This window comes from Pinus tabuliformis, chromosome 3_2 (assembly GCF_031772625.1).
Source record: "Pinus tabuliformis cultivar Carrire ecotype Pingquan chromosome 3_2, CPIR1, whole genome shotgun sequence".
NCBI classification, from domain to species: domain Eukaryota; kingdom Viridiplantae; phylum Streptophyta; class Pinopsida; order Pinales; family Pinaceae; genus Pinus; species Pinus tabuliformis.
In genome coordinates, this window is record NC_142302.1 from 357071044 (window position 1) to 357098744 (window position 27701).

Below are 27701 nucleotides of genomic sequence, written 5' to 3' on the forward strand. Positions count from 1 at the left end.
TTCAACAACAAAAATAACTAAAAGCAATACGGGGATTGTGCAAATATAATCTAATAGTTTTGCATTTGGATTAAATGCATTAAAAGTATGGTTTTCATATCATAGTTTAGTTATTTTAAGTGTTAAATAGTTATGGTTATGCCTGTAAAAGTAAAAGACTAGTTATGGAGATGTTTTTAACTTTTATTTATGCATAAGCAAGAAAGTGTTTTCTTGGAAGGAAGTACGATAGATAGAAATTGAATATTGGAGATAGAGATATTTTGATTCTATCACATTATAACTGATGAAAAGGGTTATAATGTTTTGAGTTTTAATAATCTTGATATTAGATTTAGTGACAATAGTGGTTGTATGAAAGAATTGTGACTTTCACAAAGAATAGTTTTTAAACCAGTCTCTTTTGTAGAGATGAAAAGATGGATTATAATAGGTATTATTGTAGGTCACTAAGTATAGTTATTGTTATTTGTATAGTCAAATATCGTTTAACATAGTTTACAATGGGTATATTACTATGGAAAATAACCATCCCAGAAAGACTATGTGCTTGAAAAACTATTGGGTAATGTGAAAGCATGTTTAACGTAATGGACTCTAGTTAATTATGCTTGAATTAAAGACTATTTTTCTTTTTGTAAAATTTCAAAAATGGACAAGGGATAGAATTCCTTGTATCCATTGAGTGAGGGGTGAACTCCCTCTCTAAGAATTTAATAAAGTAAATGTTTGTTGGTTTTTCCCTTCATGGTTTTAGGGGTTAGTGTTCAATTATGTGTTTTCCTATTTGATTATCTTGATGATATTATTACCATGCGATATTATTACCATGCATGAATACAAGAGATTGAATTGTTGTAAGAAGTTGCAATATAATTCCACTTTTATGTAAATGTTTATTCCATTTCTATGGTGGATTTAGTTGATGGTCAATTTAGTATGTGATAAGCCATTAGTGGGATGTTACATGGTGGTAAAATTTGATTAAAAAAAATTAACGTTGTATATTTTGTATGAGGTCTATCAACGGATGTTACACTCCTAGATTTCTTTATGGCGTCTAGGAGGTTGCTCTGTGGGTCTTCCCTCTGATATCCCTCCATCAACTCATCGATGTTATATAGCATTATTGATGCAGGAGCATCCGAGTGAAAGGGCGACAACTGGGAAATGTTTTTATCTTATTTTATTTTGTTGGACAGAGAGAAAAACATTTTGAGTTTTTGTTATTTTTTGTTTCATTTAAAATTAAGGTTGACTCAGCCATTGTTTGTTTTTAAAATTAGGCAAGTAGATCAAGATAGAATTAGTCAGGGACTTGTTTAAAAAAGTTGTTAGACAACTGAAAAGTAACTGAGGAACAGTTCCTCAACTGTAAAGAAACTGCTAATAATGCATTGAAGAGGAAAAACCAGAGCTCATTGAGGGGCTGCTCATTGAGGGGCTGCCATCCAGAGAGGAGAAAGAGCCCGGAAATTGTAATTTACAATTATTTTGAATCTCTATGGAAGCAAACAATTCTAAAATTTGTCATTAAGGAAGTAGAGTAGTTTTTATTATATTCCCTGTGCATAGATGTTTCAGGCATCGAAATGAAAGCAAGACAGTGAAACAATTTATTAAAGAATCTGAATAACATCGACAAGAATTTTGTAACAGGAAGCATCTCAAACCGAGAACCAAACAGAGGTACACCAGCATATATTTTTTCCTTTTTCCTCAACAAAAAAACCAAGTACTATTATATTCAACACTTCAAGCATTTCCTGTACATTTCATTTTCGTTTTCCATTTAACAAAGTTCACTGTACAAAATCTATAACCCTGGAAATCGTGGAGGGTTCCAAACCCATGCAAACCAAAAACATTATAGTCCACAGGCTAGACACTAATCAAACAGCGAGGGCATGAACACCTCTGAGACCACATACATACACGAAGGAACCAAAACCCCAAGGGTTATAACTGATTATAGACAGAACAAGCAACAGAGCAATTACAGATAGAACAAGCAACAAAGCAAGCAAGAAACCGCTACAGCCATGGAAAGACCCTACCTGGGTTTTCCCTAAGCCCACGAATAGTCCCAAGGATAAATTCGTGAAGAAACATTCCCCTAGAAGGACATGCACACCACCATAGAACAGGGCAGCGGATAGATAGGGTTATGATACAAAAACACAGTGAATAGCAAACCGAAAGAGGAGCGAGGATTTTACCTCGAGGAGGATCGATTCCGCGACGGGGGACAAGAGACAAGACCTGCAATAGAGGGTTTCTACCAGCAGAAGTGCCATGAACGCGTTCTATTTGCTCACCAAGGAGCCAAAACGTTAGAACCTCAAAAACAAAAGGTGAAATTGCAATTGGAACGAGAGGATTGCCTAAGAGCAAGTTCACCGAGTCATCCTATGCAGTAGCTAGGCGAGAACCTGTGTTTGCAGAGCTGAACAATCACCAGACCCAACATCAAACACACAAATCATCACAAACAGAGCAGAAACGAAGCTTGAGCCAAATGATAGAGACAAATACACTTGCAGGTGGAAAATGACTTGAAACCCTCCAAAATCCAGAGAAGTGAATCACCACAGAGAGCAAGCAGAGGCACAACACCAACAAACCATAGGGAACAAGCGAAGCACAACAAACCACCATACAGGACAAGCAAGGCACGGTACTTACCAACTATCGCAAGAACTAGGTGAAAGCTCCGAGCACCCATAGAGCCAAACTATAGCAAAGAAGGAATGAATTCCAAATACCCTCGGCGAAAGTGATAACCCATGGTTGCAAGACGAGGCCAGTACAAAGGGCGGGTAGAATACCATAAACCACATTAAATCCATATACCAAAACCTTGCCACTAACTTTAATTTGAAAGCAAAAGAATTAAACAGTCACAACTACATGTCCCTCCTCTGGATCGCCACCAAATTTTTGGTATCAGAGCATATTGTTCCTTTCTCTCAGTAAAGATGGAGGTAGGAAGAAGGGGTCAAGGAAGAGCCATCAAAAGAGTAGCAAATGAAGGGTTACGAAAAGAAATTAGGAATTTAACAGCACATTTGGCAACAGTGGAAGTAGGAAGGCGTAGAGATCCAAAAGGTGGGGATGATAGTGAGGAAGAAAACATAGCCACGATGGATGGGTCAGATGAAGAATGACCAGATATTAAACTATTGAGGTCAGTTTTGTTGGCTAGCAGCAAGCCAAGATTGGAGCTCCCTAATTATGATGGCAGTTTGTCCACAGAGGCATTGTTAGACTCGATAAGTGAACTAGATAAATATTTTGAATATGAAGAAATCAGCGAAGACAAGAGGATCAGGTTTGCTCTCACCAAGTTAAGGGACATGTAGCACTATGGTGGGTTAGTGTACGGGCAGAAAGGAGGAGATTGAACAAACCATTGATTACAAAATGGGACAGGATGGTTGCTAGAATGAAGAGCAAGTTTATGCCTAAAGATTATCAAATTTCCCTTAATAGACAAGTACAGAACCTGAGGCAGAGAATGATGACTGTAAAGGAATATACTGAAGAATTTTGTAAGTTAGCCTGAGAGCTCGTTATGTTGAAGATCAAAATCACAATTTAAATAACACAAATAGAGATTTAACCTACGAATTTTGGGCAAGATTCCGGCATCAAAAAATCCAAAAAATCGCAATCCGGCATCAAAAAATCCAAAAAATCGCAATAAACAATTCCTTAAAAAATGACTTACACAGAAGAGCCACGTTGTGCCTGTAAGTAGAAATTTCAAACGGTGACAGTAAGATGTTGGCGCACTATTACGTCTAACTGGCTCAAACATTAATGGCGGATCCAAAATCAAATGCAGAGCGGGAATTTAAAGAAAAGATAGAGATGGGCACGGAGGTAATAAACTGTTCAACGCTCATACATCACATCCCTTAAATCATCCTGCAGACACGGTCAGGGATGGAATTTGACGGCCCATTCATGGTGATTTACTCTCCAAATACAGTCAAAATTTTTTCTTGCCCGGCAATATCTTTTTGTTAAAATAATCACAATGGGCACTAGAGTGGTAAAAACTGTTAAATTTAACGAGTGTTTCAGATTTGAAACTTCTACCCTAAACACAATAATAACCAAGGAGTGGAGACACCAGAGTGGAATTTAAACGATTAAATTAAAATTAACGAAAATATGTGAATCAAAGTAGTCTAAATGTGCAACTACGCAGGTAATAAACCTTTAAACGCTACTCTCTCAGGTCCCTTGGATCAGGGTAAGATATTCAAATCCGAAGGATATTCGAATCTGACCATTTGACGGTTTTTGCATTTTAATGTTTATTTTTTATCATTTTAATATAAAATATGAAAAAATTTCACAGAAAAATTATCAAGCAACTTGCTCATCAAATTCTATCCCTGGGATAATCGTGCTCATCAAATTCTATCCCTTGGATAATCCTGTTTATATTTAAAAAGAGAGCAGAAAAGGACAGCAGAAGCTACACACAGTAAAGGTGGACTTGACACACCAGACTAAGAGAGAGCAGAAGTCACAGAGAGTAATGGTGGACTTGACACACCAGACTAAGAAAGAGCAGAATCCACAGACAGTAATGGTGGAGTTGACACAGCAGATTAAGCTAGCCTCGCCACCAAGGTTGCAATTTCAAAGCAGACTCACTCAAATTTTTCACACCTCCCAGGGCGGTCTTCACCGTTTTAAGGAACTATCTTTAGCTTTTTGCAATTTTTTTAAGTTTTAACGAGCAAATCATCCAGTAATAAGAAAATTTGACCATCAAATCAAATTCCATCCCTGCGGGACACATCCCGAGGATTCAGTGGCAGGGTATAAGCCGGAGAACGACCTAATCGTTGGCTCTTTATTATTTCACGTTATCGAGACGGGGGATAACGACGGAAATAGAATCAACATCTATCCAGTCTGGCGCTGGTCCGGTAACGATTGGACATAATAGAAAAGGAAGGATCGTACTTACTACTCAGACCGACTAGAAAATTTCGTGTGCGGGGACCGAATCGCCTTTAATCGCCCTCTGACAACACACGTTGTATGATCGACAACTCTGTGACTTGAAATTGATGGATAGAGGAGGAAAAGCAGACACTGCCCATTATCTAAATAAATTCACACAATAAAGTACAATGCAGTTATTGTCTTCGATTCTAATGCAGTTATAAAGTTATCGTCTTGCATTCGAATGGTTGGAGAATATAAGATTAAATAGACCCAAAAATCCATATAAATTTTTTCCATTCGACTATAAGATTAAATAGGCTAAAAAAATCCATATAAATTTTTAACTTTATAGTCATAATTTCAGAATAATTTTATGTTTGTGATTAAATTTTTTGAAGTTTTCATTATTTAAAATGTGTTATTACGCCTATTACACCATATACATTTTGAATTTAATAAGAAAAATTTGACTCAAAAAATTAAAACCAAAAAACTAAAACATAGAATCTTTCTTCAACGAGAACGAACGAAGCATTTTGAGTAGACCGATGGAAGTTGCTTTCCGGTTCGAAATAGGCGAGGATGGGAATAGGAGTACGCTCATCTTGCACGGAACGAGGTTAATTGAAAGCAGGAATATACGTTTTTGGAGTAGGATTTTTGTACGGAGTTAGCTTTTATTTTCGCTGAAAATAGACCTGTTTTCTAAATTTTCTTTATAATTTAAATTCTAGCTACCGACACTCTCTTTTAGGGCAGAGGAAAGGAACTTTCGGAGTATAATATGTTAAAAAGATATTTGATACGCTGTTTAGCTGTCCAATCTTAAATGTTACGCGTTTGTGTGGTTGTCATGACTGGAGTGCTATTTACACATGTTTGTGCATAGCTGCTTTTTGTCTGTCCTCTCTTTTCCACCGCTGCCATATTCTAAAAGAACAGATAATTAATTTCTTCAGTCGGTTGTCAATGGAAAATTTAATGGTGAATTTTATATAGCCAATGGAAAAAGTCACATTCCGCACGGGTACATTCATCTGTCTGATATGATATTTTGTTCAGTGTTCGCGTGTGGAATGATATTCAGACATATTCCTTCAAGGCATAGCGATAATGTGATTCCATACGTACTAATTGACGACCTTCTAACCGTTTTTTTGAGGGGAAGAAATAAGGGAGAGGGACTACAAATGTTGCGACCAGATGGAGAGGGAGACGAATTGCAGATATCTTTGTAACACACAAATGTATTCACGTTTTCTGGAGTTCGCAGAAAAAAGCCATGGATCGCTTATAGTAACAATAATTGCAGGAACTGATGTGGAATCGTGAGTATTTTTGCAGTGTGGTATGTGTGGGAGGTATTAACGCATTTTTATGGAATCTGTAATTTCAACTTTGAGGATTTTAGTTACTGGAAAGTTAACCAATATCCGCAACTTTTAGTGTAACCACAAACATCTTCATGGTATTACAACCTGGACCTAAGTTCAATTGCCCTAGCTGCCTTTGAGGGGGACGTTGGAGGAATCACGGCAATACTAGTTACCTGTTTGAAATGTTTGAAAGAAATCTTGACTTATCATTCGGTGAGTACAATAAAATCTGTAAGAGGAATTCCAGAGGAACACGACAAGCCTTAATATTATTATCTTATTGTGTATATGTATTAATGTTAGATAAATTAGGATTTTGTACCATGTAAAATACATGAGATACAAGTATTTATGCATATTCTAACGGAGCAAAGACTCTCTTTTCACGTTACAGGGCTCTGTAATTCAAAAGAGTGACTGATTGCAACAATATCACGTTATCCCTTTTCTCAGAGAGGGGATCCATTTTGCATTGATACCACTTTGACTGTCGGGGGATTTCTATTTCTGATGTTCGTGGTACTCGGGTCCTTAAAGGATACACCTAACCATTGGGTTTGGTCATTACCATCGCCATGACCATCATCTCCCTGAATGTAGTGGGGCTAGGAGCGCCCCATAAAATTTTCTCTCTCCAAGGTTTTGTTTGGTCGTATAACTTGTCTATGATACTTTTTCAAGAAACCATGACATAGCTTGATAATGGGTTGGAAACAATGCTCTCTGTTTGTCCTCAATGGCTAGTATGTGCATCTCATGCTAATGGACTCTATGGGGGTTTGGGTTGATGTGGAACCCCCACATCTATCAAATGAGGGCATACAATTTGTGTGCAGGTATCATACTGTCCAGGTATTATACTATCCCGATATAAGTTGGGGTCGAACTGGAGAATAAGGATTATCAATTCTTATGCACCTTATACTCGACGAAGACTCTATTGGGACCAAGTGGCTAAATCTGGACTGTTAGGGCTGACTGGGGATCTAAAATTTTCATTGGGAGTCGGAGATTTGGGGCATTAGGGCGCGGGAGGCGGTATTAACTGCATATTTCATAGACATGATGAAGGCTCAAGCACCGGTTGACATTGCGTCACATCCCTTAGGCCCCATTTGGCGGAATGGGCACACTGGAGGGGAGGGCATATCTAAGAGGATTGACAGATTTATGGTGAGCCAATATCTGTTTAACCACCTATCTAACTTGGAATCATCGATTCTTCGGGCTACCATCTCTGATCATATGCCTATTATCCTATCTTGGAGCGAGGAGCACTTGAGGAGATCATATGCATTTAAATTTAATCCAAGATGGTTGCAGATGAAGGATTTCCTAACCCTACGGACTTTTTGACTGCCATATGATATATCCCCTAACCTTTCACTCTTAAAAAGGGAAGCTCGATCGTGGATTTTGGACCAAAAAAGGGAGGAGATTAAAACACTTCTGAACATTTGATCATTCTATCAAATTGTTGAATGACCCTTCTAATCCTCTATACTTCTCGGATACATACATGGACAAGATTATTGAGATGGAAGGCATTACGGATTCGATTTTCTTGAATCAGGAAGTTGACATTCGTATGAAAAGTTGGGCATTACAGGTTCAAGCAGGGGATAAAAACACGAAATATTTTCATCGAGAGTTCAACATCCGAAATAACATCAATTCCATTAGGACCATCCGGGATGCTACAGGTAATAACCTATCCTCTTAATCTTCTTTGGAACATGAGGCTATATAACATTTCAGGAGCCATTATATGGACCGAGACCATGACTTACTCTCTCAGTCTGCATTTATTTCTCACATTCCAGAGATTTTTTCGGTGGAGGATAACGATATTCTGGGTCGTCCCATCACTAAAGAGGAGCTGATTGAGACTATGCACGATAGCGCTAGGGACAAGAGCCCTACGGGGGAGAAATTTTTATGTATTTCTTTGATATGATGATTCCAGATCTCTTGGCGGTTGCTGAGGAATCTAGGATAAATGGGTTTATTCCAGGGGCTATCAATGCCACATTTATTGTTCTCATTCCTAAGAAGGAAGGTCCCCAGTCGCCACATTTATTGTTCTCATTCCTAAGAAGGAAGGTCCCCAATCTTTGTTGATTTCAGGCTAATATCCCTCCGTAACACTGTGTATAAATTGATTTCTAAACAAATAGCTTAGAGGATGAATATCACTGAGGAACAATTCGGGTTTATTGAGGGTAGAAAAATTCAAGATGCAATTGGTATTACTGACGATATTATGCACTCCATAAAATCCAAGAATCTTAAGTCTTGCCTTCTCAAGGTGGATTTGACTAAGGCATATGATTGCATTGACTCATAATTTCTTAAACTCCTTTTGATCAAAGACGATATGTCCTTACCTAATATTTGATGGATTATGGCTTGCATCAAGACCACGAATTTTGTTGTCATCATAAATGGACTTGCTCCCCATTTTTTCTCGGCACCAAGGGGTTTGACACAGGGCTGTGCTCTATCTCCAATGTTGTTCCTCATGGTTATTAGTAGCCTCAACACGAAAGCGCGGGATGCTAGAGTGCAGGGTATAATTTCGAGAGCTAGAGTATCTAGGCAGATTGACATCACTCACTTGATGTTCATAGATGACCTCCTATTTGGAGAACAGACTATCATTTTTGAATGGACTGCTATACATAACATCATTACATCTTTTGGAAAGGCATCGAGACTATGTAGGAATGGACTCAAATCTATTCTCATACATAATGGAATTATAAGTACAGTGATTAAGGACATCAGTTTACTCTTTGGGGTTGGTATCAGACATATTGATGAAGGTATTACATACATGGGTTTCAACCTGAAGCCTAATAAATACTGCAACAAAGATTGGGACTAGTTAGTAGAGAGGTTCCACAAGAAGCTAAACTGCTAGAAACATAAATGGTTGACCATGGGAGGTAGAATGATCATGTTAAAAGTAGTACTACAAAATATAGCGGTATACTCGATGCACCTTTTTCTACTTCCCACGTAGTATTAAAAAGATCCAATCCATCATGGGGCGTTTTATTTGGGTTAGGACATTAATTTATGGGAAGTTTCATTTCGTAAAATGGTATCTCATTGTTAGACCCATTGAGGAAGGTGGATGGGGTATCATTGATCCTTTTGCCTTCAACATAACAATGATCATTAAGAATATGTGGAGGGTAGCATCAGGCACTAAAATATAGTCCCATGTCATCAAATATAAGTATATGTATGGGAAATATTTCACTACATGGATTTCTGGAGGGGCTAAGAGGAAAACTATTTCATCATATATCTAGAAAAGTATGATGAAAAACATACACTGGCTCATGGGGTTTGTTCGTTAGGAGGTAGGGGATGGATCCAAGATCAAGATTGGATTGGACGCTAATAAAGGTATGGTTGGAGACCACTCATTATCTTTTTAGATCCTTAATTTCCTTCATGATAAAGAGATTATCTTCCTAAAACAAATTTTCTTACATAATGATCGTTGTATTCACCGACAGTTATGGATTCGCGTGGGGATATTCAGATGCCTTAGGAGTATGTTTGTGAATGGAAGGTATATATTGCTAAACTAAGAAATGCACGTGTCTCCCTTAATGACTAGGAGGACCAAAAGACATGGGAAGGTTGCCTCAAAAAGGGACACCCATTGGTAAAAGACATATATAATGGAATACAATGGATAGAGATGGGGAATCGGCTTCCTACATGGGTTTAGGTTATATGGAAAGGAAAAATACTAATAAAATCAATTTTTTTTGTTGGTTGGTTATCATGGATCAATTATTAACTTGGAACAACCTACAACATAGAGGGTACTCTCGCCCGGGGATCTGCTTCCTTTGCAAGAATAGTGCTGAAGATAGTGTTCATCTATTTTTGCATTGCCCTTATGCCAAAGCGTGGGAGGGGGTATTGGACATTTTTTTTTTTTTTTTTTTATCTATTAGACTAACCTAAGTACCCACGGGGGTTTTGAACCGGTGACCTATCGCAAGGAGTGCCTTAACAACGCACCCATTCACCGTCAATCCAAAGCCCTGTGGGCGGGTATTGGACATTTTCGGCATTTTTCCACTACAACATTATCCATCTTTGAGGTGTTCTTTCAGGACGTTGTTCAAAACTCATGATATATACAAATTTCAACCTTTGTATCTTATTTGGTCCGTTTGGCATAGTAGGAATGCACTTATATTTGAAAATAAATATCCGGCAGTGAGGGAGGATGTCATTAAAACTGTTACATACTTCAAGGAATATGGACCATCCAACAATAGTAGTAAATCCAGAATTTTCAATCGAAGAGACATTTGGCAAACATGGCAAATGCTATAGGAGGAAATGCAGGTGCGGTGCCTACATAGTTATAGGACAAGGTAAATACTATCACTTTTGTTGGGAAGGGGGTCAAGGCAATAATAGCAAAGCAGAGATTGTTGCACTATGGGGAGTATTGATCGTAGCGAAATGGTTGAGATTGGAACACATACAAATCTATGGTGATGCAAAGGGAATCATAGACTGCATCAAAGGACATAACAACTTCAATTGTTCTATATTAACCAATTGGATGAAGCACATAAGGACGCTGGTAAGCACTTATCATCATATCTATTTTGATCACATTTGGAGGGAGAAAAACTCAACTGTAGATTTATTATCAGAGAGAGGAATAGATAAGGCACCTCGTAAGGTATGAACAAGGAGCCATGACAAATGCTAGCAACATAAACTTTTCTTAGAGCTAGGAGAGAGGATGGTATGGTTTTTCTGAAAGTGCAAGAAACATCAATTGTTTGATATAGGAGATATCTCCTATAAAATTTATAAAGAGAAATATTTTTGGTTTTTGGACTATGGCAGAAAAATCTTAGTTTATGGATTACTCTAGAAAAATAAGAGATATGGTAGTTACAACGGTAATGTAAGGAAGATAAAAAGGGAGTGGTCTACCTAGGCGGAGGAATTGCCCGGTTTCCATCGCCGCCCGAAAAAACATCCGGCTCTGGCTGTCGGGAATCCCTCCGCCACCCTCCGTCCACCGCCCCACCCTCGTCCACCCTCCCCTAGCTCCGCCACCCTTTGCTCCGTATTAATTTCCTGACAGAATTGGAAACGCGGAGAGTTAATGCAATTTCCAATTCGAATTGGAAAAATTTGGAAACCGCAGTATGCTCCCCCAACAAACTTGAGGCGGCCCCTGCAGCTCACTCACCATCCTCCTCCCTTCATCTCCTGCATTTATAGAGCAATTATTGTTGTCTTGTCAAACATAACCATAGACAAAGAATCATCATGAGTAGTTCTTCGCCGAGTAGCAATGAATCGAACAATAGCCTCATACACACAACCCAGCCTACAATTGTGTCGACGCGTAAATTTGGCCATGTTTGGTTTTATGTCACGACTGGACATTGAACGAGACTTGTCAATAACAAAAACCACATGATGCGGTATGTTCTTTGAATGGTTACAGAACAAAAACATGACCATCCGCAGTTATGTGGCCAACAGAGGATTCCAACGAGGCAGTTCTTTTCACTGGAGCATGCCATAATTTCTCTGTGCAGTAAGACTTGGAGGAACTGCCAGCAATTTCATTATGCTCCTCAGACTTGCAAAGATGATTACATAGAGAAAACTCTGTTTGTTCATCATCGGTAAAAGGATCTTCAAACCACATTTGCTTCCAGTAAGTCTCATGGGTAAGTTCGTCTTTTGGCACATGTTCATCAGGGCCATATTTTCTTGTTTCATGCCAAGAGCCATCATAGATACGACTTGTGCAATTATCATGCATAGGACAATGAATCAAATGAATGTGGCCTCGACCTTGAGCTTTACAATGCGTGTTACACATCTCTACCACACCAGATTCCCCCCAAGTATATTTCCTACCCTGAATATCAAATTCTTCATGTTCTGAAGCAAAAAGACATTCCTCATGTTCCCATGAACCGTATGATGTAAACTAGAATGATTTATGGGTCTTTGACAAAAATATCCACAAGCTTGACATATCACCTTACAATAATGCACTGCATCTGGATTTAGTGTGTGGAGATGCTCACCATCATGGTATATTTGAAAAGGTGGAATGGCAATGCAACAATCCTTCCACAGACCATTTTGTTCAGACACATGTTCATAATCAAAGGAACCTCTTCTACCCTGAAATGAGCATGTCTGTCGCACAAGTTCAGTGAAAATCTCACAAATGCCATCCGCTTCACATTTCTTACGACAAGCATGCTCGTTACCACAGAGATGTTCTTCACTTGTCAATTCATGGAAGTGATATTTGTGACCACAGTTTCTAAGACACCCCTCCATGATGCAATTTTTAGGACAATATCTCTCATGACAAGCATGTTTTTGATGATCCCCACACTCGATTTCTATCACACAAGGATTTTTGCAGCTTGGAAGAGAACAAATCATCTTACACATGTGTTGAGGTGAATTACACTTATGAAAACCTTCATGGCCAACCTTCAAGCAACAAAATTTGCTACAATTAGATGATTTATCAAATAAAGAATAGAGCTTCATACATGTATGATTTTTCTTTTTGCAATCATGACTCCCATCATGACTTGCCAAATTTCAGCATTCCTCCACTTCATTTCCTTGGTGTGATTCAAGAGAGAAATATGTGCACTTTTCATCACAACAACGGTTACCCATACAAGAGTGATCAGAAGAATGGCCCTTCTCTAGAACACATCGCCAAAAACATACAGAACATTTACAAACACATACAGAGAGTCCCTATTTCAGTTCTGCAATTGATAAAATTGCCTCCAGTTGTGACTTTTGTACATCAGCATTCATAGAAAATTTTGCAGTGTGCAGTGAAGCCACTTTTCAACACGATTGCACCATCTATCAGACAATGCCACTAAGAAATCAAGAAATTTAGAGTGCCAAAAATCACCATTTTTGCCTCTCCTTTCCAAGACACATTCTAGTTTCGATCTGAGACGATACAAAATTTTTCCATTTGACGTAGATTCATCCAGAGCTGCAAGCTCCAAGCCAGTGTCCTGCAAATCTATAAGGAGATCCCCAATTACTATTGGAGCATCACTTACCTCTTCCTCTAAGTCAAAATTCATAAGCATTTTGTTAGCACCTGGCACAGAGAGGCATCCTGCCTTAACAGTAGAAATCAAGTTCCTGCGAAGGATATCCACCTTCATAGCAACCCTTTTCAAATCTACAGGTGTCCAATCCTTTGCTGCTATCTGGGAAATAACAAGCTTCAAATCCCTTAAGAAGGCACGACCACTCTCATAACTATGTCCCAACTCTTCTTCTATAGTCAAAGCAATATCAGATAGGCTTTCTTGATGATATTTTTGTCGAGTGAAAGGAGGCATTGCAACAAGTTCAACCATTCCTCCATACATCTTCGTCAGAAAGTTTTCACGAGATCGTTTACAAATTTGTAGAAGTTTTACCCGAAATTCATCTTTTAAATCCTCCACATCAGAGACATCAACATCCTTGATCGCTATGTAGAATAATCCCTGGAACAACTTTTCATCATTCTTCACCAAGTTGACCCCACTTTGGAAACGCTGAAAGATAGCTTCTGTCTCTTTGTCAAGATGAAAATCCTGATTAAGAAAACATGTCTCACAAGTGTTAATAAATCTTTGAGCAGCTACATTAATATAAAAGTTAAGGCGAGCAGATTGAAATATGAGGAAATCAAAACAACAAAACCAAACTAATAAAACAGTTAAAGCACACCTTTTTGTTGAATATTGTCAAATTACTGAACGCGGCATTTAGGACTGACAGTAACATATCTTCTTGCTCTGTTCTCTCAAAGCTCCCTAATCCCTCAAAGTCCATCAATACATAAAGGCACTTTGGTTCCATCCGAACTGTGATCCAGACTCCATCAGTGCATCTCCCTCCTGCTACATCAAGGAGGGAACCAGATAGATGGTTTAGTAAGTATGACTTACCACTACTTTGTTTTCCCATCGATGAGATTACCTTGATTTTACCATCCCACTGACTCAAGACAACATCATACAAACCAAAGCGCAACAAAGTTGCTAGGAATATGCTATGTGCATATGTCAGGTGTGGAGGTATTTGGAGCCCATGAGGTGACCATATCATGAGGACACCATTACTCCCCCCTAGTTCAATCAAGAAATAATCAATGCCCGAAGTGTTGATTGGTAGATACTCCTCCCTCAACTTAATTCCCAGCTTTTGGACTCAATTAAAAGTTTCTTTAGAAGTCATAACTTTCACTTCCTCTCAAACAGTTTAGACCTAATACCAGAAGTCTTCAATCTTTCTACTTTGTCTATTGTCCGAGTTTTCTTTATGCATTACTAATTGAAAAGGAAGACATTAAAATTGAAAAGGAAGGCACCTGGCCTCATTCCTTTTGACATGTCATTAGAATGGGGCAGACCACAGAAAGAATGGAGCTCAGTGGATGGCTCAATATTGTCAACCACACTAGTGAACCAAGGCCCTGCTAGGGTTTCTTTGACTTAGATGCCAAAATCTAGTCTGCCAAAGTCACCTAGGAACTGCACCAGGCCTCATCTTATAAGAAGTCAATGCATACAATCCACTTCGAGGGTAGAAACTCCTTTTACAATAAATACAATACAAGACAAGATATGATGGCCCTGAGACTAGGTACCCTTGGTATATATATTGGAGACAAAGGGTAGAGTAATAGCACTCCACCAATCTAGGGTAGACTCTGCAGCTATCTTTGGGTGATAAATGATAAATGTTTATGAAAGACATGAGGATCTTTGTATATGTCAGAATTACTGAGGTTCAAGAATTTTTCTTTTAACGTGGGTGGAAATGTTCCTAGACGGAAATGTATCTCCAAAAAAAACATGGTAACTTGAAATATGGAGTACCTGTTCATGTTTTTGTCTTCAACTCTGATACTCTATTGGTTATTGCAGATTGCTGGATTTATTGTTGGAGCAATCTCACCAGCAAAGGCTTTAATTGTTGGTGCATCTGCTCCTCTTCGAGTGCTCCAAGACTCCATTTCATTACTGGGGTATGCATGTCTATGGTCAATCTTTAGGATTCCAATTTGAGTGTTTGATTATTGTAGTAAGTTTACATTATAGTGCTAAGTTTGATAGGTCATGCAAAGAGCACACTCCACTCCAAAAATGACAACCGACAAGTATTGCTTTACTTTCCTTTTTCTCAGTTCCTATAGAACTTTTCTTCAATACCTCTCTGACCATTTGAGTATTTATTGATAGTTAGTTGATGGGAACAAATGTGAAATGCCAGAATTAGGAATCTACATGTAACTAAAATTCTGGTTATCTTTGTATATTTGGTGCAGAGATGGAGCCATTCCAGGCATCATCCTATTAATGGGAGGACATCTAATCAAAGGTACTTTAACATTTGTCTTGGAGATGTTTTATAGTAGTGATCTAGCATTGCTGTTTACATTCTAGACTCTAGATGAAGGCTCTTAATTTTGTTAAAGTGTTGCAGCGAATACGCTTTACTACTCTTTGTTTTAAAATGGTGTATAATCTGATTTATGGTTGTGCTTCTCTTCATTTTGAAATGGTGTATAATCTGATTTATGGCTGCTTTTGCAGGTTTGAGCTCTTCAAAGCTAAGACCTGTGACTATTGTATTGATTATCTGTGTGAAGTTTGCATTACTTCCAGTGATTGGAATATTTGTAGTTAAAGGAGCATCCCATCTTGGGTTATTGCCAGCAGATCCATTGTATCACTATGTACTGATGGTCCAGTACACAGTCCCACCTGCTATGAGTATTGGTTAGTATCACGGTTCACATCTCAGCAGGACATACAATTCAAATCAATTTACTTTTCAACTTAGCATCAAATTTTTCTTTCAACTTTTCTGATAGTTCTTTTCTTTTTAATTTCTTTTTTATGTTTTATGAGAGATGTTATGGTAATTGTTATTTTATCATATAATCAAACATTGGAAAATATTTAAACTAATAGTTATCCAGTTACACCCAAATCAGGTAACTTTTCTCATGCAAACAGTTGTATTTTTGCCAATGTGCATCCTTTATTGTTGAGTCTCCTGTACTATAAGCATGTGTTTTGTTTGGAGCTGAGGGAATTCAGTTTTATGTGGATGTAGGGACAATAGCACAATTATTCAACGTGGGGGAACAAGATTGCTCTGTGCTTTTCTTATGGACTTATCTCTTGGCAACCTTTGCTGTGACCTTTTGGTCAACAGTCTACATGTGGATTTTGTTTTCATAATTTTTTTATCACTTTGTTCTAGTTCCAGTCCATTGGTTGGACCTTTATTTTTCAACCCAAGTTGAAAACTGATCAATCTTCATTCGTTTCATTCATTATTTCAATCGACACAATAAATTATTGTATTATATATCTTCGATGTAAAGTATAGGAGTCATTTGCATCCATATATCTCTGCAAATGAATATAATTTCTTTCAAACTAGAGACAAGCTTATCAGTTGTTTGGAGAAATTTTGGAGTACTATGTATCATTTCATTTTGTTTGGAATGTAACAAAAAAAAATTGTTCTGCACATTGACAAATTAACATATCAAAATTAAACTCTGACTAGCTGTATAAGCAAAATCATGATAAATGTGAGTTGCATCAAATAAACCAAGGGCTAATATGATATTGTCATGTATATCTCAAAGGACTAAATATAATTTGATGTGAACCAGTTCAACCATAGAAAATCAAGAAATCAAAATTAAGTTCTGACTAGCTGTATGAGCAAATTCATGATAAATGTGAGCTCCATTAAATAAACCAAGGGCTAATATGATACTGTCATGTATATCTCAAAGGACTAAATATTATTTGATGTGACCCAATTCAACCATAAAAGCAAGATATATTATGATAAATGATAAATGATATATTATGTGACCCCAGAAAAAATGATAACAACAACCCATTCGCACAATGGGGATTTATATTGATGGTGATCAATGATTTATGTTGCAGTGGATGGTGATCCTATGTCATATTTGACATCTATATGTGCTTAAAAATGCTCAGGACATTATATCAATGGACATCTTTTCAGTATCTGCAGAGCAATTGATGGTAAAATGTTGAAATTGACAACTCCAATTTATTGCTTCCTTATGAAGAGGTTTTAAATTGTCCTTCCGAACCCGATAGATGTCTTTCATCTGATTACATATCAACTCCGAGTTGGTGAAGACTTCAATGTCATTGACATCATGTTGTTTTGCCTCTTTTAACCCTTCAACAAGGGCAATGTAATATGTCTCATTGTTTGTCGTCATTCCGGGCACTTCTCTCTTTCCATGAAATAAATGATTTGTTTCCATATTGTAAAGGATGAATTTAATAACTGCTCGACCTGGATTTGGAAAGCAGGGCACTTCAATGCATAAATGCCACTTTTGCACCATTTTTTACACTTCAAAAACCTAAAAAATAAAATTACAATAAATTCATGTTAAACAATTAGTCAATTATCTATTTCCTAATACTCAACATGTTTTTCAATCATATATAATTCAAAAAAGCAGATAATTTGTGTTCATTTACACTACAACACTCTCAATACTGGCAACTATTCTGCAAAAAACACATCTAGCAATCACCACTTTATATAGATGAAATGCTCATTATAGGACCCAAATACATCTATGAGTTTTAAAATAAATGATACTGAATTAGGCTTCTCTCGTTTTTGAATGCCATATGCAAACTATAAAAATATTTATCCTTACCAACTATCCATACACCAAAATCCACATAACCCTAGACTAACAGAGCATTGTCTAATCAAAGCATGATTCATGTATATGCTTTATGTGTGACAAAAATTCCATTTGTCATATAACACAAGAAATTTATTCACCCACTCTACATGAACAGTTCCTTCACACTACACTTGTTAAAGGTTGAACTTCATCAACAACATTTGGAACAACTTTTCTATTACAACTGGGGGAGAGGGTAGACTCTGAAGCTATCTTTGGATTGAAGTAATAGCACTCCACCACTCTCCTCGAAATATTATGGGCCATTTTGTGTTGTGCCTTGTGGATCATTGATGTCTAGGTGTCATTCCTTGTGGACCATCTTTGTGTTTGATATGATAGCATCTTCTTCAGTTATGATACTAACATTGCAAGCAGTTTCTGTGTAATGCCTTGTAGAGCATCTTTGAAATTGGCTTTGGCTTTGACTTTTGCATTGCAAGAAATTACTACTGTAGTGCCTTATAGAGAATCTTTGAAATTAGCTCTAGCTTTTGGTTGTCATCTATGTGATGTTGCAAGATATTTTCAAACTCATGTGAAATTTTGATGTTGCAGTGCATGCTGATGGCAATATCGTGAAAATGCTTGTGGGGAATAAGTCTGATTTAACTGATATAAGGGAAGTTCCTATGGAATATGAGAAGAATCTTGCCGAATCAGAGGGGTTGTTCTTCATTAAGACCTCGGCTCTGGATAATACAAATGTATTGCCTACATTCCAAATTGTGGTCAAGGAGATTTACACTAATGTGAGCAAGAAAATGCTGAATTCAGATTCCTATAAGTCTCAATTGTCTCTCAACAGAGTTAATATTATGGATGTATATGGAGATGGGGATGGAGTGGAACCACCCAAGACAAAGAATTCTTGTTGCTGAGGATTCAGAGAAAAAGCTCCTTTGTTTCTAGGCTCCTTGAATATTATTTGCTTCATATGACCTTTTGTTGATTGAGATCCTTAAGGCTGCCTTAGGCTAATATAATTTTTTTTGTTTATTAGGAAAGTTTCAATATGTTGGATAATCTTTTTTTCAATTTTATGAAGAAACCAGTAAGGGTCCCCAACTGGGCTTCTTAGGCTTGAACCCTAGATGCTGTACATAGAGCAGAATAATAGTGATGTATTGAGTAATACATGCAAAGAAATCTTTTTTTAGAATGTTTTAGTCAAATTGATCTTCATTTTGTTTGAAATCATTTAGGGAATCTGGATTCCTGGATGGAGGTTAATGGACAGTTCGCAGATGCCCAAATATATTGTTTGGCTCAATGTTGTAAACATTATTACTACAAAATTCTAGGAATTCCTTCTCTAATTGTACTTGAAGCAAGTTTATGTATATTGTATTAGCAATTTAATGAAAGCTCTTGTCACATTTTCTTCTATGATTGTCCTTGAAGCAAGTTTATGCATATAGTGATAGCAATTTAATGAGAGCTCTTGCTAGATTTTGCTTGGGGGCAATATATTACCAAACATAACATGCAAAAGCCTCATGATTTCATATAAATTGGCGCTGCAATTTGTAACATGAACTTGACTTTCCAGATCATGCTCGGGAAGTAGGTAAGAGATCTCATCCTTTAATGTAATATAAGTTCCATTTCTGAAAAATATAGTAGATGATTGTACAGGTTGCATAATGTAGAATTGTACATGTTACATAAAAGAAAAATTCTTGAACCTCAGTAATTCTGACATATACAAAGATCCTCGTGTCTTTCATAAACATTTGTCTTTTATCACCCAAAGATATCTGCATAGTCTACCCTAGATTGGTGGAGTGCTATTACTCTACCCTTTGTGTCCAATATATATACCAAGGGTACCTAGTCTCAAGGCCATCATATATTGTCTTGTATTGTATTTATTGTAAAAGGAGTTTCTACCCTCGAAGTGGATTGTATGCACTGACTTCTTATAAGATGAGGCCTCGTGCAGTTCCTAAGTGACCTTGGCAGACTATATTTTGACATCTAAGTCAAAAAAACCCTAGTAGGGCCTTGGTTCACTGGTGTGGTTGACAATATTGAGCCATCCACTAAGCTCCATTCTTTCTGTGGTTTGCCCCATTCTAATGACATGTCAAAAGGAATGAGGCCAGGTGCCTTCCTTTCAATTTTAATGTCTTCCTTTTCAATTAGTAATGCATAAAGAAAACCCGGACAACAGACAAAGTAGAAAGATTGAAGACTTCTCGTATTAGGTCTGAACTATTTGAGAGCAAGTGAAAGTTATGACTTCTAAAGAAACTTTTAATTGTGTCCAAAAGCTAGGAATTAAGTTGAGGGAGGAGTATATCCCAATCAACACTTGGGGTATTGATTATTTCTTGATTGAACTAGGGGGGAGTAATGGTGTCCTCATGATACAGTCACCTCATGGGCTCCAAATACCTCCACACCTCACATATGCAGATAGCATATCCCTAGCAACTTTGTTGCACTTTGGTTTGTATGATGCTGTCTTGAGTCAGTGGGATGGTAAAATCAAGGTAATCTCATCGATGGGAAAACAAAGTAGTGGTAAGTCATACTTACTAAACCATCTATCTGGTTCCCTCCTTGATGTAGCAGGAGGGAGATGCACTGACGGAGTTTGGATCACAGTTCGGATGGAACCAAAGTGCCTTTATGTATTGATGGACTTTGAGGGATTAGGGAGCTTTAAGAGAACATAACAAGAAGATAGGTTACTGTCAGTCCTAAATGCCGCATTCAGTAATTTGACAATATTCAACAAAAAGGTGTGCTTTAACTATTTTATTAGTTTGGTTTTTCTATTTTGATTTCCTCATATTTCAATCTGCTCGTCTTAACTTTTATATTAATGTAGCTGCTCAAAGATTTATTAACACTTGTGAGACATGTTTTCTTAATCAGGATTTTCATCTTGACAAAGAGACAAAAGCTATCTTTCAGCGTTTCCAAAGTGGGGTCAACTAGGTGAAGAATGATGAAAAGTTGTTCTAGGGATTAGTCTACATAGTGATCAAGGATGTTGATGTCTCTGATGTGGAGGATTTAAAAGATGAATTTCGGGTAAAACTTCTACAAATTTGTAAACGATCTCGTGAAAACTTTCTGACGAAGATGTATGGAGGAATGGTTGAACTTGCTGCAATGCCTCCTTTCACTCGAAAAGAATATCATCAAGAAAGCCTATCTGATATTGCTTTGACTATAGAAGAAGAGTTGGGACATAGTTATGAGAGTGGCCGTGCCTTCTTAAGGGATTTGAAGCTTGTTATTTCCCAGATAGCAGCAAAGGATTGGACACCTGTAGATTTGAAAAGGGTTGCTATGAAGGTGGATATCTTTCGTCGGAACTTGATTTCTGCTATTAAGGTAGGATGCCTCTCTGTGCTAGGTGCTAACAAAATGCTTATGAATTTTGACTCAGAGGAAGAGGTAAGTGACGCTCCAATAGTAATTGGGGATCTCCTTATAGATTTGCAGGACACTGGCTTGGAGCTTGCATCTCTAGATGAATTTAAGTCAAATGGAAAAATTTGTATCGTCTCAGATCGAAACTAAAATGTGTCTTGGAAAGGAGAGGCAAAAATGGTGATTTTTGGCACTCTAAATTTCTCGATTTCTTAGTGGCATTGTCTGATAGACGGCGCGATCATGTTGAAAAGTGGCTTCACTACAACATTGCAGAATTTTCTGGGAATGCTGATGTACAAAAGTTGCAACTGGAGGCAATTTTATCACTTGCAGAACTGAAACAGGGACTTTCTGTATGTGTTTGTAAGTGTTCTGTATGTTTCTGGCGATGTGTTCTAGAGAAGGGCCATTCCTTTGATCACTCTTGTATGGGTAACCATTGTTGTGATGAAAAGTGAACATATTTCTCTCTTGAATCACACCAAGGAAATGAAGTGAAGGAATGCCGAAATTTGGCAAGTCACGATGGGAGTCATGATTGCAAAAAGAAAAATCATGCATGTATGAAGCTCTGTTCTTTATTTGATAAATCACAAATTTTGTTGCTTGAAGGTTGGCCATGAAGGTTTCCATACGTGTAATTCACCTCAAAACATGTGTAATATGATTTGTTCTCTTCCAAGTTGCAAAAATCCTTGTGTGATAGAAATCAAGCGCGGGGATCATCAAAAAAATGCTTGTCATGAGAGATATTGTCCTAAAAATTGCATCATGGAGGGGTGTCTTAGAAACTGTGGTCACAAAGATCACTTCCATGAATTGACAAGTGAAGAACATCTCTGTGGTAATGAGCATGCTTGTCATAAGAAATGTGAAGCGGATGGCATTTATGAGATTTTCACTGAACTTGTGCGACAGACATGCTCATTTCAGGGTAGAAGAGGTTCCTTTGATTATGAACATGTCTCTGAACAAAATGGTCTGCGGAAGGATTGTTGCATTGCCATTCCACCTTTTCAAATATACCATGATGGTGAGCATCTCCACACACTAAATCCAGATGCAGTGCATTATTGTAAGGTGAGATGTCAAGCTTGTGGATATTTTTGTCAAAGACCCATAAATCATTCTGGTTTACATCATACGATGCATGGGAACATGAGGAATGTCTTTTTTGCTTCAGAACATGAAGAATTTGATATTCAGGGTAGGAAATATACTTGGGGGGAATCTGGTGTGGCAGAGATGTGTAACATGCATTGTAAAGCTCAAGGTCGGGGCCACATTCATTTGATTCACTGTCCTATGCATGATAATTGCACAAGTCGTATCTATGATGGCTCTCGGCATGAAACAAGAAAATATGGCCCTGATGAAGATGTGCCAAAAGACGAACTTACCCATGAGACTTACTAGAAGCAAATGCGGTTTGAAGATCCTTGTACCGATGACGAACAAACAGAGTTTGCTCTATGTAATCATCTTTGCAGGTCTGAGGAGCATAATGAAATTGCTGGCAGTTCCTCCAGGTCTTACTGCACAGAGAAATTATGGCATGCTCTAGTGAAAAGAACTGCCTTGTTGGAATCCTCTGCTGGCCACATACCTGCGGATGGTCATGTTTTTGTCTGTAACCATTCAAAGAACATACCGCATCATGTGGCTTTTGTCATTGACAAGTCTCGTTCAATGTCCAGTCGTGACATAAAACCAAACATGGCCAAATTGACACGTTGACACAATTGTAGGCTAGGTTGTGTGTATGAGGCTATTGTTCGATTCATTGCTACTCGGCGAAGAACTACTCATGATGATTCTCTGTCTGTGGTTTTGTTTGACAAGACAACAATTCTTGCTCTAGAAATGCAGGAGATGAAGGGAGGAGGAAGGTGAGTGAGCTGCAGGGGCCGCCTCGAGTTGGTCGGGGGAGCAGCCCGCGGTTTCCAAATTTTTCCAATTCGAATTGGAAATTGCATTAACTCTCCGCGTTTCCATTTCTGTCACGATAATACCTAAGCATTTTCTTCCTTGAAAAAAAAAATCTTTTTCACGTCATGTTGCGAACGTAATATCAGTTATTTTTTTAAAGGAATAATTTAATACTGGGAGCAGTTGTATCAAATAATTATTGATTAAGTTTTGACATAGAGACTGAGACTTCTTGAATGAAACTGAACAACAGTAATATTGTAGGTAAGAAGAGGATGGATTGCCACGAACCAAAGTCTGTAGTTGGACAGGGAAAAACGTTCTAGGGTGGCTGAACACTTTTATGAATATAATGCCTTTAGTGAACAACTGTGTAATTGCGAGACAATAATAAGAAAAGAGTTGCCCAAAGATCTGGAATCACCTCAGAATAAGTGGACCAAAATGTGGAATCACCTAAGAACAATCTGAGAAATGCTTTACTTTTTGCTGCAGTAAGTAGGATGGGAAGAACCCATTTGACAGATAGCTTTTGAACAATTGTGCCTTGATACGAAATATATCTGCAGTCAACCCCCATCCTCATCATTCTAGAGATGGATTTTTGAACAACCGTGCTTGGTAAAAAGGCTCCCTTTACGCTACCAGCCATCTTAAATTAAAAAATAAGGCCGAGGTTCAACAGTTTATGGAAAAGAGATATAAGCTCCAAAACCGAAAAGCGGTAAAGAATTTACTCATATTCATATTCACACCAAAGAGACCACGTATGTCTATATTTATAATATCCATAACAATATGGCATAAACAAAAGACAATAAAATCACAAAATATTGGGCAAAGACGCAATGGACCACCAATCCTTTCAGAAGTGACCATAAGCATTCCACAAATGCCTTCAATACAGTAATGGAGAACCAAAAATTTCGGAAGTGACCATTGACATTTCACAAATCCCTTCAATAGACTTTTGTTGATATAAATGTTTTCCTCCACATTCCAACCGAACAAAAAGTAGGAGGGAGTCTCGGAAGAATATTGCGAAATAACGTACGTATGGAGTTTGTTGGCAGAAGATGCCCTCGAAACAGGGGCGCAAAACTGTATGGAAGGAACAAAACTAGTAAAGCCAAGACTTAATATAGAGGAGAGGCCCTCACTATTTGAAATTGAATAGAAAATAAAATTATTTATATTTATATATTGTATAATTGAATAGAAAATAAAATTATTTTTATATTGTATATTGAATAGAAAATAAAATTATTTATATTTATATTTATATTGTATTTAATGTTTATGTTAAAACTTATAGGTTGAGATCAGAATGAAATCAAGTTTTATCATTGAATAGATTTTAAAATAAATTAGATATTTTCTAGACTATCGAGACTAACAATGTAAAAATATATTTTTTTAAGTTAACTTCTAAAAACAACTTTATAGATTATTTTTAACACTCCCACGTCAAGTGTTATATTTATTAGTATTGAAAAGACTAACAATGTAAAAATGTATTTTTTTAAGTAACTTCCAGAGACAACTTCATAGATTATTCTTAACACTCCAACGTCAAGTGTTATATTTATTAGCATTGGCAATGCTTAAGTATGTCTCTAAAACTAAGAAAACATTTTTTCTCACTTGTTTGGTGAAAATATTTGCTACCTCATCGTAAAATTGAATAAATATATCACCATTGTCATCTAGTTGATGAAGTGATAGTGAGTCTCAATATACTTGATTTATTAGTAAAGGGATGTTATTTTGATAATGCAATTGTTAAACTTTTGTGAGAAAAAATAGAAGTTGACTCTTCTTCATGTGTGCAAGGTCTTTCAAAATCCTTCTTAGCCATATTGCATGACATACAACTATAATAACTACTATAGATTCGACTTTTGTGGAAGATATTGGGACTATCAATTGTTTCATAGAAGTCCATTAGATCAAACTTGTGCCCAAATGAAAATCATACCTTGAAGTTTTTTTCCTATAGTCAATACTAGTATAAAAATCGTTATTTGTGTATCTTATACGCGTTTTTTCTTCAAAAGTTGTATACCACAATCAATGATCACTTGTACCTCCAATATATCTCAATTCCAACTTTCCAATGAGATTCTTTTGGGAACTACATAAATATGGAAATCTAATTAATTGCATATGTAACATTAGGTCTATAGGGTACATGATACAACCTACAAGTCTTTTTTATACAATATTGAATCCACTACAGGTTCACCATCACGCTTGCTCAATTTTTTTCCTATTGCAATGTGTCTCTATTGGTTTGCACTTTTCCATCCTCACCATCATTAAGACATCTATACCATAGCTTTGTTGACATATTAAAATTCCTTGAGAAGATTGCTTGACATCAATTCTAAAAAGGCACTTCATGAGACCAAGGTTTGTCATATCAAATTATGTAATATACCTTCATTGTTGTAATGTGGTTTTATTTGTTTAGACTAAGTTATGTTAGTAGGAATGGCAAAAATCCATGAAGTAGATAGAAATGCTTATGTAAATAAATAATTTTATTAATACATAAATAAATGTGATTGACACTACTTGGGAATGAGACACTTGAGTACGAGATTCTTTCCAAAGAAAGAAAAAAACAAAAATCTCGAGTAAATGAGATTGAGGTAACTCTTCCATGATAAGATTCTAGATAAGGTTTGATGGATAGGAGAGAAAATCCATTAAATTGCTTAGCTCAAGAAAGATGCTAAGTCTGGAAAAGTATAAAGTGTCGCAGGAGAGAAAAGTGGGCTTTAAAAGAAAAGCATGGGCTAATAGTCTAGAAAACCACAAAAGTAGGACACTGCTGAAGGAAAAATAGATCATGGAAGAAAATGTATAAAATACCTATTGAAGGGATTTTATGCAACCAACTAACAAATAGATAAATGAATGACTTAAAAATTATCCTCTTCGAGGGTTAAACCTCATTTACATTACATAAACGAACAATTCCTGGATGATTCAAATGACAAAACCTCATTTCTATATATAGGAGTCTGAGGGGTCACAATATAATCAGAGAGAATATAACAATAATAATGTAAGGGCACAACAATAACAATAGTGGGCTTCTGTTGGGCACAATAATAATAATATGGGGACTACATGGGTACAACAATAACAATAAGGGAATACACTAGTATTATAAGGACCTAACATGCCCCTCTCCTTCAAAAAAGTGTTTTCCTCAACACTTGAGTAGTTCTAGATGCTTCTGTATAAAACTCTCATTATCGCATGTGGAATCTTCCACGGGTAAGTTCTTACACTTGATGAGATACTTTGAAATTGATCGATTTCGTAGCTGTCGAGTTCTTGTTTCCATGGTTGCTTCAAGTTCCAATATGATTTTTCCTTCCTCGTCAAGTTCTAGCAATATTGTTTGAACTGGGAGCTTGTCATCTATAACCTTCTTTAAGCACGAAACATGGAAAACTAGGTGCACTTGGGAAGATGCAGGAAACTCTAATTTGTATGCCATAATACCAATATTTTGCAAAACCTTGTAAGGACCATAATGCTTTGGTGATAATTTATTATCCTTCTTAGTTTTCTTGAGGGACATTTGTTTGTATGGTTGTAGTTGTAAAAATACCGATTCGCCTACATCAAAACTTCTTTCGCTTCAATGTTGATATGCCTGTTATTTCATTCTATTCTGCGCCAAAGTGAGGTTATCCTTTAAGAGTTGTAGAACTTGTTGTTGATGCTCAATGTGATCTTCCATTGCTTGAACCTTAGAATTTTCTCTTAAATATGATGTGATGGATGGTGGATTGTATCCATAAAGTGCCAAAAAATGGGGTCATTTTTGCTGCAATATGGAAGGAAGTGTTATACCACCATTCAGCTAGAGGTAACCAATTGACCCATTGTGTTTGTTTATCAGTTACAAAGCAACAAAGATATCCTTGCAAACATTTTTTCACTATCTCAGTTTGCCCATGAGATTGAGGATGCTAAGATGAGCTCTGAGCTAGTTGAGTACCCAGACAATAAAATAATTCCGTCCAAAAATTTCAAGTGAAAAAGGGATCTGTGTCACTTACAATAATCTTTGGGTTTCCATGTAGCTTTTGTATTGTTTCGACAAATGCAGTAGGATCTGTACTGGCTTTAAATGGATGAGATAATGCACAAAAGTGTGCATACTTGGTAAG

General features: G+C 37.1%; 1 protein-coding gene and 1 pseudogene across 1 annotated transcript; both read left to right on the top strand.

Moving 5' to 3' along the window:
- The first annotated feature begins 15279 nt into the window (after nt 1-15279).
- On the top strand, nt 15280-16824 carry LOC149180932 (protein PIN-LIKES 7-like). Its single transcript, XM_089418241.1, has 4 exons — nt 15280-15441; nt 15742-15794; nt 16010-16195; nt 16536-16824. Exons 1-4 carry the CDS (start codon nt 15284-15286, stop codon nt 16661-16663), a joined length of 525 nt encoding a protein of 174 aa, XP_089274367.1. The 5' UTR covers nt 15280-15283; the 3' UTR covers nt 16664-16824.
- Nucleotides 16825-18770: 1946 nt separating this feature from the next.
- LOC149180933 (ras-related protein RABA5b pseudogene) lies at nt 18771-19067 on the top strand (annotated as a pseudogene).
- Nucleotides 19068-27701: the final 8634 nt, after the last annotated feature.

Excerpts from the sequence above, each read along its gene's own strand:
- LOC149180932 (XM_089418241.1), top strand. The coding sequence starts at position 15,284 with ATGGAGTACCTGTTCATGTTTTTGTCTTCAACTCTGATACTCTATTGG. Across the intron at positions 15,442-15,741 it reads GACTCCATTTCATTACTGGG|AGATGGAGCCATTCCAGGCA; the intron begins GTATGCATGTCT and ends TATTTGGTGCAG. Across the intron at positions 16,196-16,535 it reads CCCACCTGCTATGAGTATTG|GGACAATAGCACAATTATTC; the intron begins GTTAGTATCACG and ends ATGTGGATGTAG.